Here is a 15,239-nt window from a genome sequence, read left to right on the forward strand (position 1 = left end):
ATCTGAGCAACTAATTTCTAAAATTCCCTTCATGTACCATATATGCGATCAAGCAATTTCGACCAGTCTTTCCATTTATTTTATAATTTATTTTGGTTGACGGCAGACTATATTAAATCTGCAGCATGATCAGCAGAACAGTATAACATGGAAGACAAATTTATATTTCAGCTCTAATAAAGTAAACTTACCATATTATTATGTGCATGTCTGTGCTTTTTGTTGGGATTCCTGCATAATAAACGACAGTAAGGTTGTCTCAACATCGAAGTATTTCAATATCTCATATTTACATATTAAGGCTTATAGTATCACAAGTAACACAATGAACATAAGGTCTGTGATTTGCAGTCAAAAATTGCTTACTGTAAAAGCAAACTCCCGTTTTTCCCGCTGTCTGTAACACTGACTTCATGGCTTAAAATTATTTCCTTTAGTCTGAACCTTATATACTGCTATATTTGGTTATCATTAATGCTTTTCACCCCATGTTTACCATTGCTTCCACTGAACTAATTTTTCTGTGCGTTTTCTCAAATTTCTTGTCTTTGCTCTATTTGTACTGATTTGTTTTTCCCTTTCAGGACTAAAACGTGTCACCTGGCCACCTCCACCAGAAGAGCAGGAACTGATCTTCAACGAACAGCCCGTCTACTCAAAGGTAGCCCCCTCTTCCTTGCGAATAGCCGTCATATTTACTAGAATTTAATTTACGTTATTTCTTTTTAGCGTAAGATCGGTATTTATGTTCGTAACATATCTTTAAATAATCCTAACTATAGGCAGAGGGATAGTCTTCAGCTTTTCACAGATTCTTCGTCTTTTCTCTCAATTAAACGTTTCTTCTATCTTCCACGAAATGTACCAAAAAGTATTACTTTCTTATTAAATCTTACCCAGTTACAGTATACTTGAGGAAAATAGGAACAGAGAATATTACTTTGCTTCAACAATGTAGCACTTTTGAGGTTTTCCATTAATCATTTTAAATGTTGATGGTGAATTTATATAAGAAAAATTGTTGCGTGATTGAGGTTATTAAACGAAGTCCTTTGTGTTGTAATAATTTCAGACTTCAAGCTGTGAACAGTATTAGTGGAAGTATTACATTTAAAATATGGAAAACAAATGTCAGCGATTAATGACTTGCTTGGATATAGCGGAAAAGAAAGTATAACAAACACATCCACCAAATTTTTATTAAACAGTAATCGAAAGAAACTGAACATAAAAATGTTGTGAAGCTGATTCTAGGTAGCCATAATTAAAATAAGTTGTATCGTTAGTCGCTTAGCTGTTATCTTTAAAGTACTTTTAGAATTAATTTAAATTTTGTGTTAGGAGAGGAAGCTTTCACGGCATTCAAACGGCTGACAAACCGTCATAAATGAAATAACAGTAATCTCATTTTATTATTTGCTGTTGTCTTTTTGTTCACACTGAATCATATCTACACTACTGGCAATTAAAATTGCTACACCAAGAAGAAATGCAGATGTTAAACGGGTATTCATTGGACAAATATATTACACTACAACTGACATGTGATTACATTTTCACGCAATTTGGGTGCATAGATACTGAGAAATCAGTACCCAGAACAACCACCTCTGGCCGTAATAACGGCCTTCATACGCCTGGGCATTGAGTCAAACAGAGCTTGGATGGCGTGTACAGGTAAAGCTGCCCATGCAGCTTCAACACGATACCACAGTTTATCAATAGTAGTGACTGGCGTATTGTGATGAGCCAGTTGCTCGGCCACCATTGACCAGACGTTTTCAGTTGGTGAGAGATCTGGAGAATGTGCTGGCCAGGGCAGCAGTCGAACATTTTCTGTATCCAGAAAGGCCCGTACAGGACCTGCAACATGCGGTCGTGCATTATCCTGCTGAAATGTAGGGTTTCGCAGGGATCGAATAAAGGGTAGAGCCACGGGTCGTAAAACATGTGAAATGTAACGTCCACTGTTCAAAGTGCCGTCAATGCGAACAAGGAGTGACCGAGACGTGTAACCAATGGCACCCCATACCATTACGCCTTGTGATACGCCAGTATGGCGATGACGAATACATGCTTCCAATGTGCGTTCACCGTGTTTTCGCCAAACACGGATGCGACCATTATGATGCTGTAAACAGAACCTGGATTCCTGTCTGTAATGCAGCGTCAAGGGTAACAGCAGCCATGGTCTCCGAGCTGATTGTCCATGCTGCTGCAAACGTCGTCGAACTGTTCGTGCAGATGGTTGTTGTCTTGCAAACGTCCCCATCTCTTGACTCAGGGATCGAAGGGTTCAAGACGCGGCTGCACGATCCGTTACAGCCATGCGTGTAAGATGCCTGTCATCTCGACTGCTAGTGATACGAGGCCGTTGGGATCCAGCACGGCGTTCCGTATTACCCTCCTGAACCCACCGATTCCATATTCTGCTAACAGTCATTGGATCTCGACCAACGCGAGCAGCAATGTCGTGATACGATAAACCGCAATCGCGATAGGCTACAATCCGACCTTTATCAAAGTCGGAAACGTGATGGTACGCATTTCTCCTCCTTATACGAGGCGTCACAACAACGTTTCACCAGGCAACGCCGGTCAACTGCTGTTTGTGTATGAGAAATCGGTTGGAAACTTTCCTCATGTCAGCACGTTGTAGGTGTCGCCACCGGAGCCAACATTGTGTGAATATTCTGTAAAGCTAATCATTTGCATATCACAGCATCTTCTTCCTGTCGGCTAAATTTCGCGTCTGTAGCACGTCATCTTCGTGGTGTAGCAATTTTAATGGCCAGTAGTGTACTTCTTAGTTACACTTTCTGAAATTCTTTAGTGTTGCTTTTGACACATTTCGTCAAATTTTGGTTCTTGTGCCATCGTGCATAAGTAGGCTCACTGAAATGAAAAGAGTACATATCTTCGTCATAATCGAGTTAACATCTGCACTAGCCTTGGTATCAGTTGTGGCATGGACTGGAAAAGTTCTAGATGAAGGACAGATCAATGTCCGTCCATTCCTACTCCTAAAGCCTTTGCTTTAGAAAGTTTAGAATCGCGATAACCCATAATGTTCCTAGATCCGACGTGTTGCCTTTTTAACTCGTTTAACACGTAAACTGTCATCTTCAAAGACAGTGTACTTGTTGAGATGATGGCAAAGGGAAGAAACTGGCTCACCTCCGTACGCACCGACTCTCATTCGAGGAACGTATCAACTCGATAGCTTCCACCCAATGAAAACACCTCACAGTTGCCCATTCTTCTGGAAGTCTTCCTGAGCTATATGGTGAACGCGACTTCGCCTATCATTGCTATTCTGGCAGGAACGTGGTTTGCCTAATCGGGTGACTCACTTCCAATCTTGGGTCTGCACCGACTGCAATCGTGAAACTTCGTTTGTATTAGCAAACAGGGATTTCTTGCCTGCCCTAGTTCAGGTGTTTATGTGATGCATATAACTCATCCGGAAACGGTTCAAGTAAGGCAACTGCTAACATTCAGTGGCAGCTCCTGCCTCATACATTGACGGAAATGGAAAGCGTTAATCCACGAAGCATCAGTCCTATATTTATCAATATTTGGCTATTAAATATTTAAACATTCATTCAGTTCAGTACTGATGTGGACCATCAACATCAGTATGATGGGTGACCCTCAGGGTGACAAATAGACCCCTGTGTTCGTTGTGGCATAGTTTCAAACAGCCCCCGAATGTCTTCTTGAGGAATCTTTTGTCATTCCTGATATACTTGCTGTGTCAGTTCATGAAGATTGCTAGCTGTGGGCTGGTATGACAGTATACGTCTTCCCGTCGTGCTAGTTTCAATTCCATATTCGTTATTCTCTTATTGCCTTCCAGTACTCTTTCACTTGTTCACCATTGTTTTTTTCCTTCGTATCTTCTAACCACCATAGACCAGTTCTTTTTCGCTCCTGTTACGTGGAATCCTTCCGTATTCAATACTTTTTATCTAAACACTTCTCTGTCATTCATTTCTTCAGATTTAATATTTTTTTCTCTAAATGCTTTTTTAAATTAATGGGTCCAACTTGTTTGTAGCGTCTTCTCTCTCAAATATTTTTCTGCATTCGGTCCAAAGAATACCAATATTCTTTTCCTTATTACTTCTTATATGTTTTCTATGTTTCGATCGATGCCATCATTACTACGTAATTTCCAACTTTCGAATATATTTTCGTTGACTTAATGGTTCAAATGGTTCAAATGGCTCTGAGCACTATGGGACTTAACATCTGTGGTCATCAGTCCCCTAGAACTCAGAACTACTTAAACCTAACTAACCTAAGGACATCACACACATCCATGCCCGAGGCAGGATTCGAACCTGCGACCGTAGCAGTCGCGCGGTTCCGGACTGAGCACCTTAACCGCGAGACCACCGCGGCCGGCTCGTTGACTTAATATTTTCTTAATGATTCGCCTTTCTAAAAGTTCTAACTTAGCTAAATTAAAGTTCAATGCTAGACATTCTCTTGCATTTAAACATCCTGACCTCACTACTTTATTGTAATGTCTATTTTCAAACAGTCTTTTTTTGTTGTAAAGATCTTTAGTTACGCCATAGGCCCTTCCGATTTCAGTTATCCTTTACTCTATATAGCATCTTTTTCCAAAAAAATTTCCTGGTTTATCTTCCCAAGATATTTAAATTTTTTTAACTTTTCAATTTGGCCAATTACTGTTTTCAGGTATTTCGGTTTGTAAAAAATTTGTTTTTCTTCCTGCATAATTTCTTAAAACGTTCTTACTCGCTATTTCTTCCAAAAGTTAGGTTTGTATTACAGCGGATGTCACGGTTTCAGAAAGTATAAGGGGCTTTCAAAAAGAAACGAGCTGAAGGCATAATTACAGAAACCAGTACCTGTATGTTAGAAGTATTGACCCTGGCTGTTGCTGTGAATGGTTGTCTCATAAAGTTCCTGTGCTGCGATGTTAACCAGTTCCGCACGTACAGCTGGACGTCGTCGTCCGAAGTGGATCGTTTGCCCCTATGCTGACGTTCTTCTTTGACAAAGATGGCCCCCTTCTGATTCACTTCCTGCAGCACGGGACAACAGTGAATGCCCAGCGTTGCTAGAAAATCTTGACCACTCTTCGCCAAGCGATCAAATCAAAACGACCAGGCAATCTCACCCGTGGGGTGATTCTGCTCCACGACAATACAAAGCCTCATACGGCCAACACGGTCGCGGCACTCCTGCAGAGATTCAAATGGGAGGTTCTCGGCCACCCTCCATGCTGTCCGGACCTCTCTCCCTGTGATTACGCCGTTTTTGTTCCGCTTAAAACTGCTCTGTGGGGCAAACGATTCACCTCGGACGACTATGTCCAGCTATACGTATGGAACTGGTTAACATCGCAGCCCCGGGAATTTTATGAGACAGTCATTCACCGGCTTGCGTTACAGTGGTACAAGCGTCTCAACAGCCAGGGTCAATACTTCTAGCATACAGGTACTGGTTTCTTCTGTAATTATGCCTTCGGCTCGTTTCTTTTTGAACGACCCTTATACAACAAAGTCATCTACAAATCCGAGACAGTTTATTCAAATATTTTCGTTTCCTCTTCACAGCTTTCTTGCTGAAGTCTTTTATTAATTTAATTTTTCATTTGAAGTTCTGTTTTTTTTTCTAGAACAGAATCCGTGGTAGACCATTACCTTGCCGTAGCACTGTGTTTATTTTGAAGGACTGAGATATTTCTCCTATAAATTTCATGTGAGATGCTATGTCTGTGAGTGTTTCACGAACTACATTTACTAATTTAGACTTTGCACTAACTTCTCGTATTATTTTATCTATACTTCGTCTGTCAACGGAACCAAAGGCATTTTTGAAACCATCAAACATTACTACAATATTTTTTGAATTTAGAAATCCGTGGTGAATGACTGACTTCGGATTAAATATTTGTTCAGAGCATGATCTGCCCTTCCTACAACCACCCTGTTATTCCCTTAAATAACTGTCCAGTGATGTTTCTACTCTGTCTGGCAAAATCTTAGGAAAATACGTTATGCAATAGGTAGCAAAGGAATTCTTCTGTAGTTGTTAACGCAGCGTTTATTGCTGTTCTTATGTAATAGATGTATCAAGGCTGCCTTTCACTCTCATGTAATTTTTGCTATTTTCCATATTTCTTCAAATATTAATTCTAGCTAACTTTTTTATTTTTGATAGAGACCATTACAAAAGTTCCGCTCTGTAGAGTTTCTCCAGTAGCTTTACTGTTTTTCTTTAGGTTTTTATTACGTCTTCAGTTTCTTTGGTAGTTGAAAGTTAATCTTCGTATAAATTTTCATGAGTGTTTGAGAATTCTTGTTTATACATGGGTTCCGGACAATTAAGAACCTGCTCAAAATATTTTGCACGTATTTTGCAATTTTCAGTGTTTCTTAAGCGCAGTCTGCCATTTTAATTTATGAAACGTCATTTTTTATTAACACAAATTATAGTTTTACTCTGTAACGCAATTTAATGTACAACGTGCAATCAAATATTGTAAGAATTCTTAGAATATAGGAGTTCTCCGTTTACTACACGTTCTAACATAAAAATCCACATTGCAATAGCGGTGCTGGAAAAGAATTGTTACCCTGTTAATCTTTGTGGCTCCAGTAGGAATGTCTATGGATTACATACTCACGATTTCACCATAGGGTAGCAGCAGTTCCGGACCGCCGGGGGACGAATAATGTCATTTAGATCGGGGAGGGGAGCCTGGTGCCGCGTTTAAAACTGTCGCTTCCGCATCCCTACAAGCACCAAGGGTCCGTCTTTGCTTTCTTTCGATATCCAAAGCCCACGTCCACTCACTACTACGCGTGTACTCCAAGTCTCTGTTAAAATTGTTGCTATTTATTCTAATCTCGGCTGCCTTGTTTGCATTCAGACGTTTCATGCCGTGCACTCCAACGGCCAGCTGACCAATGGGGTATAAAACGTGATTATCTAAAAAGACCACTTGTCGCCACTCGGTTGACGTCCAGTTGCGCTACTGCCGTGCAGATAGCAGTATTCGCCGCCAGTGAACAGCAATCAGCTTATATGAATGAAACAGGCACCTGCTGTGCAGGCCCTTGTGCAGCAGCTTTCGCTGAACGGTCGTAGAGGAGACACTCATGGTTGTCTCTTAGTTCATCTGGGCGATCAGTTGCTCAACAGTTGCGCGTCTAATTGTGCGTTCACATATCAGTAGGCGCCGTTCACGACTGTCGTCTGTGGTCCTTGGTGCACCACAGTTGTCTCAGTGCCAATTTTGGTTAGCGCCGTTTTGCGACACACAGTATACTTAACGGCAGAGCACGTGAATAGATTAGATTAGATTAGTACTTGTTCCACAGATCATGAATACGACACTTCGTAATGATGTGGAACATGTCAGGTTAATAAAAGGTGTCTATACAAGATATTAGATTAGACAAAATATTACATGACACTCAATATTTTTAATTTTTATTATTTTTTTAATTATTTTTTGTGGGGGTTGGGAAATTACCCACTTACTATATCCAAAAATTCATCTAATGAGTAGAAGGAGTTGCCATTAAGAAATTCTTTTAATTTCCTTTTAAATGCTGTATGGCTATTTGTCACACTTTTTATGCTATTAGGTAAGTGACCAAAGACTTTTGTGGCAGCATAATTTTCCCCCTTCTGCGCCAAAGTTAGATTTAACATTGAGTAGTGAAGATCATCCTTTCTCCTAATGTTGTAGCCATGTACACTGCTATTACTTTTGAATTCGTTCGGATTGTTAATAACAAATTTCATAAGTGAATATATATATTGCGAGGCTACAGTGAAGATTTCTAGCTCTTTAAATAAGTGTCTGCAGGATGATCTTGGATGAGCTCCAGCAATTATTCTGATTACACGCTTTTGTGCAGTGAACACTCTTTTACTCAATGATGAGTTACCCCAGAATATGATGCCATACGAAAGCAGAGAATGAAAATAGGCGTGATAAGCTAATTTACTCAGATGTATATCGCCAAAATTTACAATGACCCTAATAGCGTAAGTAACTGAACTCAAACGTTTCAGCAGATCCTCAGTGTGTTTTTTCCAGTTCAACCCCTCATCAATGCATACACCTAGAAATTTTGAATATTCTACCTTAGCTACCGATTTCTGATCGAAGTCTATATTTATTAATGGTGTCATTCCACTTACTGTGTGGAACTGAATATACTGTGTTTTGTCAAAGTTTAATGAGAGCCCATTTCAGAGAACCACTTAATGATTTTCTGAAAAACATCGTTTACAATTTCACCAGTTAATTCTTGTCTGTCGGAAGTGATAACTTTATTTGTATCATCGGCAAAAAGTACCAGCTATGCATCTTGGTCAATGTAGAATGGCAAGTCATTATTATATATTAAGAACAGCAGAGGACCCAAGACCAAACATTGTGGCACCCCATTCTTGATTGTTCCCCAGTTTGAGAAATCATCAGTTTTTTGTATATTATGTGAACTGTTTATTTCAACTTTCTGCATTCTTCCAGTTAGGTAAATTTTAAACCATTTGAGCACTGTCCCATTCATACCCCAGTACTTTAGCTTATCTAGAAGTATTCCATAGTATACAAACCACACCTAGCCCTAAAGCCAATGATCATGTCCTCTTCGTTGTCAGATAAAACGCTCCATTTCCGCATTATGATAACAACTGTGCTGTTTCCCGCATCGCCCCCACCCCCGACATGCCTCATATACCCTCTATTGCTAGTGCTGGCACATGCTGTCTGTGAGTGGTTATTGCATGTTGACATCAAACATAGGCAGTGTGTGGCCTGGACCATGTATCAGCCTTAGTGCAAAATGTAAACGACAGTACTATACTAATGTCATGTGACTTTGGGTTTCATCCTGAAGCCATGCGCAGTTTCTATGCTCACTTTATATATATGCCCATTATGTGGCGCGACTCATTGTATTTATTGAACTCGTGCAAGATATTACACTAACGGCCATTAAAATTGCTACACGAAGATGACGTGCCACAGACTCGAAATTTAACCGACAGGAAGAAGATGCTGTGATATGCAAATGATTAGCTTTTCAGAGCTTTCACACAAGGTTGGCGCCGGTGGCGACACCTACAACGTGAAGACACAGGGAAAGTTTCCAACCTATTTGTCATACACAAACTGCAGTTGACCGGCGTTGCCTGGTGAAACGTTGTTGTGATGCCTCGTGTAAGGAGGAGAAATGCGTACCATCACGTTTCTGACTTTGATAAAGGTCAGACTGTAGCCTATCGCGATTGCGGTTTATCGTATCGCGACATTGCTGCTCGCGTTGGTCGAAATCCAATGACTGTTGGCAGAATATGGAATCGGTCGGTTCAGGAGGGTAATACGGAGCGCCTTGCTGGATCCCAACGGCCTCGTATCACTAAAGTGCGCGTCATATATCTTGGCGGCCGAGTTTAGGTTCGTTCTGCGCATCTGACGTCACAAAACACAGTCAGCCAATGAACAGAGAACGACGTTGCAAGATCTCGACTGCAGTGCAGAGCACGGACGAGAGTCTCCAGTTTTAGAAACGTTCAGTCATAAATAAAGTAACAGAACAAAAGCAATGTCTTGATAGCAGACTTTCTTTTATAGAAAGTTTGGAAAAAGTATTCTTTATACCAACTGCTTCATATTCTATTAATTAATTAAACCAAACAAGCAATAAGACTCCTAATTCAGGCGATAGCAAGGAAAGGTGTTTGTTTCAATCCCACGAACTGCTTTTTCGCGATAAAGAACAGCGGTAATTGTTTATTTCCTATTGTACTTCGACGAAGCGTGAGTAATTCATAGTCATACCAACAGTGTTTATAAGTAGTTGCGTGAGGTGTTAGAGTCCTTGTGGAGTTCGACTGTTTGATGAGCTAAGATAGCGCAACGGTGAAGGTATTGGACTGCAAAGTGAAAGTTTAAGAGTTCAAACCCTGGGCTTTGCTTAATATTTTCTTTATTTAAAAATAATATTGGAGTGCCTTACTTCACGAATTTTATTCGTTTGAATGAAATTTCTTGTGCTTTGCCTCTTCATTAACTTTTTCGCTGCTGCAGACACGTGCTCCCCGCATTCCGTGCTGTGCGCGATTTTGTCATCACTGCACTTCTCGCCTGTGCAGACACATGGTGTTCCCACTGCTTTGACACACTTATCATTCGATTTCACAAAAACTATTTGGCCAAAAAATTTGATTTTTACACGTCTTCTTGACTGATACCTTCCCCCCATAAATGACTTAATTTTGTTTTGATGCGCAGCATTAAATGTAGTAAACCATTGCACGAAATTTTGAAGAGTTTGCAGAGGTAAAAGTCCATAGCGTATACTTTCCGGATGGTCGATTTTAGTTGCCACAATGTTGAGAATGAAATGTGGACAAGATACCTAAATTCCATATAATATTTACTGTATAACAATATCTCATTTAATTTAAGTACCACATAGGTGTCGTATGTAATATTGAGAAATATTCCGTCTTTCGCAACTGTAATAAAAGTTTTATTTACACAGGGCGCGTTTGGCTTTATTTTAAAGCACTTCCATCGGTGAAAGGTATGGCACATACACAATGGTATTCATGTTCTATTTCTTGTTTTTGTTCCACAGTCGCAGTTTTACCAATGGTATTGAAATATATCCCTCTTCTGCAACTGTAATAAGCGCCTTATTTAGACCAGACGCGTTTTTCTCTTTTGAAGCATCATAAGAGGACTGTATTTTTTGTCCTCCATTACCAAGTCACCTTTCGTAGTTTTGTGCTGCGGTAGCACAATATTCAACGTTTGTGTTGGCTCATCAGTGTTTTAGCAAATAAATGCTGTTTGTGTGTGCCACACACAAAATTATATTTGACATAGCTCTGAGCACTTCACTGACAGACGGTATATTCAAGTCCTAATGTTTTTGTAAGTCCACAGTTTTGTTTAATGTATTTTGTCTACTTCCTTTTGATTGATTGAAGTGCTTTAAAATAAAGCCAAACGTGCCCAGTGTAAGTAAAACTTTTGTTACAGTCGCGAAAGGTGGAATATTTCTCAATATTACATACGACACTTATGTGGTACTTAAATTAAATGAAATATATAGGTATCTTGTCCACATTTCATTCTCAACATTGTGGCAACTAAAATCGACCATCCGGAAAGTATACTCTATGGACTTTACCTCTGCAAACTCTTCAAAATTTCGTGCAATGGTTTACTATATTTAATGCTGCATAATAACTGCGTTGAACATCGAAACAAAATTAAGTCATTTATGGGGGAAGGTATCAGTCAAGAAGATAGGTAAAAATCTAATTTTTGAGCCAAATAGTTTTTGTGGAATCGAATGATAAAGAGTGTCAAAGCAGTCGGAACACAATGTGTCTGCACAGGCAAGCAGTGCAGTGACAAAATCGCCCACAGCGCGGAATGCAGGGAGCACGTCTTTGTAGCAGCGAAAGGGTTAATGCGGCCGTGGTGGCTTTACTTCATGAACTGCGCGCTCCCCCCTAAACGTAAGCTTGCGAACTATGCTATACTATGGCACTGCTTCTCTTGGCGCGTGCGTCGTGTGCAACTGGCAACGCAGCAATCTCCCGCGTCTAGGCGGGCATGCGCGAGCCGCCAAGATAAAAGAATTGAACTATAGCAGTCGAGATGACAGGCATCTAATCCGCATGGCTGTAAAAGATCGTGCAGCCACGTCTCGATCCCTGAGTCAACAGATGCGGACGTCTGCAAGACAACAACCATCTGCACGAACAGTTCGCCGACGTTTGCAACAGAATGGACTATCAGCTCGGAGACCATGGCTGCTGTTACCCTTGACGCTGCATCACAGACAGGAGCGCCTGCGATGGTGTACTCAACGACGAACTTGGGTACACGAATGGCAAAACGTCATTTTTTCGGATGTATCCAGGTTATGTTTACAGTATCATGATGGTCGCATCCGTGTTTGGCGACATCGCGGTGAACTCACATTGGAAGCGTGTATTTGTCATCGCCATACTGGCGTATCACCCAGCATGATGGTATGGGGTGCCATTCGTTACACGTCTCGGTCACCTCTTATTCGCATTGACGGCACTTTGAACAGTGGAAGTTACATTTCAGATGTATTACGACCCGTGGCTCTACCCTTCATTCGATCACTGCGAGACCCTACATTTCAGCAGGGCAATGCACGACCGCATGTTGCAGGTCCTGTACTGGCCTGTCTGGATACAGAAAATGTTCGACTGCTGCTCTGGCCAGCACATTCTCCAGATCTCGCACCAATTGAAAACGTCTGGTCAATGGTGGCCGAGCAACTGGCTCGTCACAATACGCCAGTCACTACTCTTGAAGAACTGTGGTATCGTGTTGAAGCTGCATGGGCAACTGTACCTGTACACGCCATCCAAGCTCTGTTTGACTCAATGCCCAGGCGTATGAAGGCCGTTATTACGGCCAGAGGTTGTTGTTCTGGGTACTGATTTCTCAGTATCTATGCACCCAAATTGCGTGAAAATGTAATCACATGTCAGTTGTAGTATAATATATTTGTCCAATGAATACCTGTTAATCATCTGCATTTCTTCTTGGTGTAGCAATTTTAGTGGCCAGTAGTGTACATACGTTGACGTAATTTAAAAATTTCAGTACAGACGATTGACAGCACTGTATTACTCATCATAAAAATGAAATCATTTCATCTCATTCAAAAATGGCTGTTGTTGACAATGTTATTATGTTTCAGGGCCCAGAAGGAATCAGTCCAGGGAACCCTGGCCAGCCTCAGAGCGCTTGGTCCCCTCCTGCTGTAGCAACACCGCACAACTACCAGCCGAGCCCCCAAAAGCAGACTCCGGTCCAGGCGCAGGTGTACCAACCGGCACATTTCGAGCCACCGCCAGCGACTGTGGTGCTGAGACCAGAGGCTCCGATCAGCCAACCGCCCCCACCCGTCTTCACATCACAGCCAGCAGCCACGAAGGGAGTATCGGGAAGAATGCGTGGAGACGAGAAGTGGCCCCCAGAGTCTTACAAGGTGCAGGCACAGGCGGAAAACGAAGCCCGCCTCGCGCTCGCTCGCGGCCCCGCTTTCAGGCCTCGCCGAGTAAAGAAAGATTACACCGCTTTCTTTGCCCAGAATGCCTTGAATCCGACATATCCTGGCTACAGAGCCCCTCCAGGCACTCAGCACTACATCGAAGAAGGCACATCGAACCTGTAATAATACAGGTGCTAATGTAGCATTAGCAGCCATGCTTCATTTGAAAACCTATGTTTATCTGTTCTCTGGTAAATGTACTGAAAAAATAACTTCAGTCACAATGGAAGCTATGAACAAAGATGAAGGGCAGTTATTTTTAAAAAAAATTCCATCCATCTTTTTTTTTAATTTCTGCCAAGAACTATGATTAATATCCATCTTGTTGGTACATACATAAGTTTAATAAATTCTAGGCGCCGCTCACGTATTTTCAATGACACGAGTGAAGACAAGAAAAGAAAATATGAATATCTTGGAATTTACAGTAACCTGAGAACGAGCATATTTTTTTAAGGACCTTAGTATTTGAAATATATCTTCAAGTGCGTCGAATAATGATGGTCTCTTTTTCTTTTTTTTAAGTTGATGGAGTCTAGTCTCTTTGTTAATATATTTTTTACGAGTTTTTGGACCTGGTAGTCAATTAAGATGAGATAATGATTTTTATGAGCAAATCATGAGTGATCAGTTTCACTTTAAAACGATGTGATATATCCATGGTGCCACACAATTTTTATATTAGTCCTTATTTGATGTTTATCAGACAGATCCACTATATTCCCTTCCTAAAATTACGAAGAGCGACGAACTTTTCACGACTTACATACGAATATCTTCAATGGTATTTATTTGGTGTTTATATCATGATTAAAGTTTGTTTTGTGCTTAAAATATGTTGTTGATATCATGTCTTGAACTGATGAATGTAAAGCGAAAGTGTAAATGTGTTATTTAGGAAAATAAATACTATCCATACATATAATTACGTGTAGTTGTCTGAAATATAGTATGTATATATTCAGCCAAATATGTAAGTTTGTTTCATCCTACAAGCACTCTTCGTCCCTGGAAGCTGCAATTCATAATCTTTTCTTCTTGATCTGATGGAATGTTGCAGAAGAAGAAAGCAACATATAACTGTTACAGCTTGACGTGACACATTAATTAAGGAACTGGACTCATATACGAGAGAAGCAAGGTTCGAATTTGAATCCTGGCCATCCTGCTTTGATCACTTCAGGTGCATCTTGTGACGTCTCTTCCTTTCCAAGCAAGTGCTCCTTCTCTAATGCAAGCAATGTCTACAGAACATAAACTTGAGCTCGCTTCCCTGCTTTGCACGATAACGTTGCGGAACTGGTTGCACTCACTTAATTGCAACATAAAAACACACCACAACTCAAAAAAATGGTTCAAATGGCTTTGAGCACTATGGGACTTAAAGTCCGAGGTCATCAGTCCACTAGAACTAAGAACTACTTAAACCTAACTAACCTAAGGACGTCACACACATCCATGCCCGAGGCAGGATTCGAACCTGCGACCGTAGCGGTCGCGCGGTTCCAGACTGTAGCGCCTAGAGCCGCTTTTTTTTCTTTTTTATTTTTTTTTATTGACCAAAAACAGTAACAAAAATGGCTACAATGAAATGACATAAATAAGGTGACAGATAATTGCAGTCATAAATTACAGCATTCAAAAAATGAGTCTTTAGCAGTAGCACAATTTAGCGCCTTCACTGTCACCTTCAACTGGTGGCAGATCAGCATGCACATTTTCTTCTTCTGCAGCCGGTTCCTCATCATCATTTCCCAGACCCAAATTAATCATTCAGTAAATCCTTGATGTGTGTTCCTTCCAGGGTAAATTACATGGACAGAAGAGAAGTCCCGAACAGCGACATCGCAAAATATTTCACTGCCTTGTTATTTTTGTCAGTTCCAGCCTTCTAAACGCATCTATAGGGAGTTCAAGATCTTCCTTTATATCAGACACCAGATGTTTCTCGCCATATTCTTGTATCTGCTGTACTACTGATTTATTTTTCATGTGTGACTTGCAGGTGAGGTCGGGGTCGGGAACGTGACCCAATCCATTCCCTCTCTACTAGGAATCCAGTTCCTAACCTATACCCATTCGGCTGAAGACAATTCGGAGATCATATTTCTTATTGTGATT

The 15,239-nt window shown here is 40.8% G+C and overlaps 1 protein-coding gene across 2 annotated transcripts in view; it reads left to right on the top strand.

The window, feature by feature from the left end:
• Positions 1-14,043, top strand: part of LOC124722631 — a 359,671-nt gene extending 345,628 nt beyond the window's left edge. For both annotated transcript variants that reach the window (XM_047247805.1, XM_047247866.1), the window contains 2 exons: positions 585-661; positions 12,765-14,043. In XM_047247805.1, coding sequence (XP_047103761.1) covers positions 585-661; positions 12,765-13,241 — 554 coding nt within the window. In that variant the 3' untranslated portion in view covers positions 13,242-14,043. The remainder of the gene's footprint in view (positions 1-584; positions 662-12,764) is intronic.
• The last annotated feature ends 1,196 nt before the right edge of the window (positions 14,044-15,239 follow it).

The sequence above is a fragment of the Schistocerca piceifrons genome, chromosome 1 (assembly GCF_021461385.2).
Source record: "Schistocerca piceifrons isolate TAMUIC-IGC-003096 chromosome 1, iqSchPice1.1, whole genome shotgun sequence".
NCBI classification, from domain to species: Eukaryota; Metazoa; Arthropoda; class Insecta; order Orthoptera; family Acrididae; genus Schistocerca; species Schistocerca piceifrons.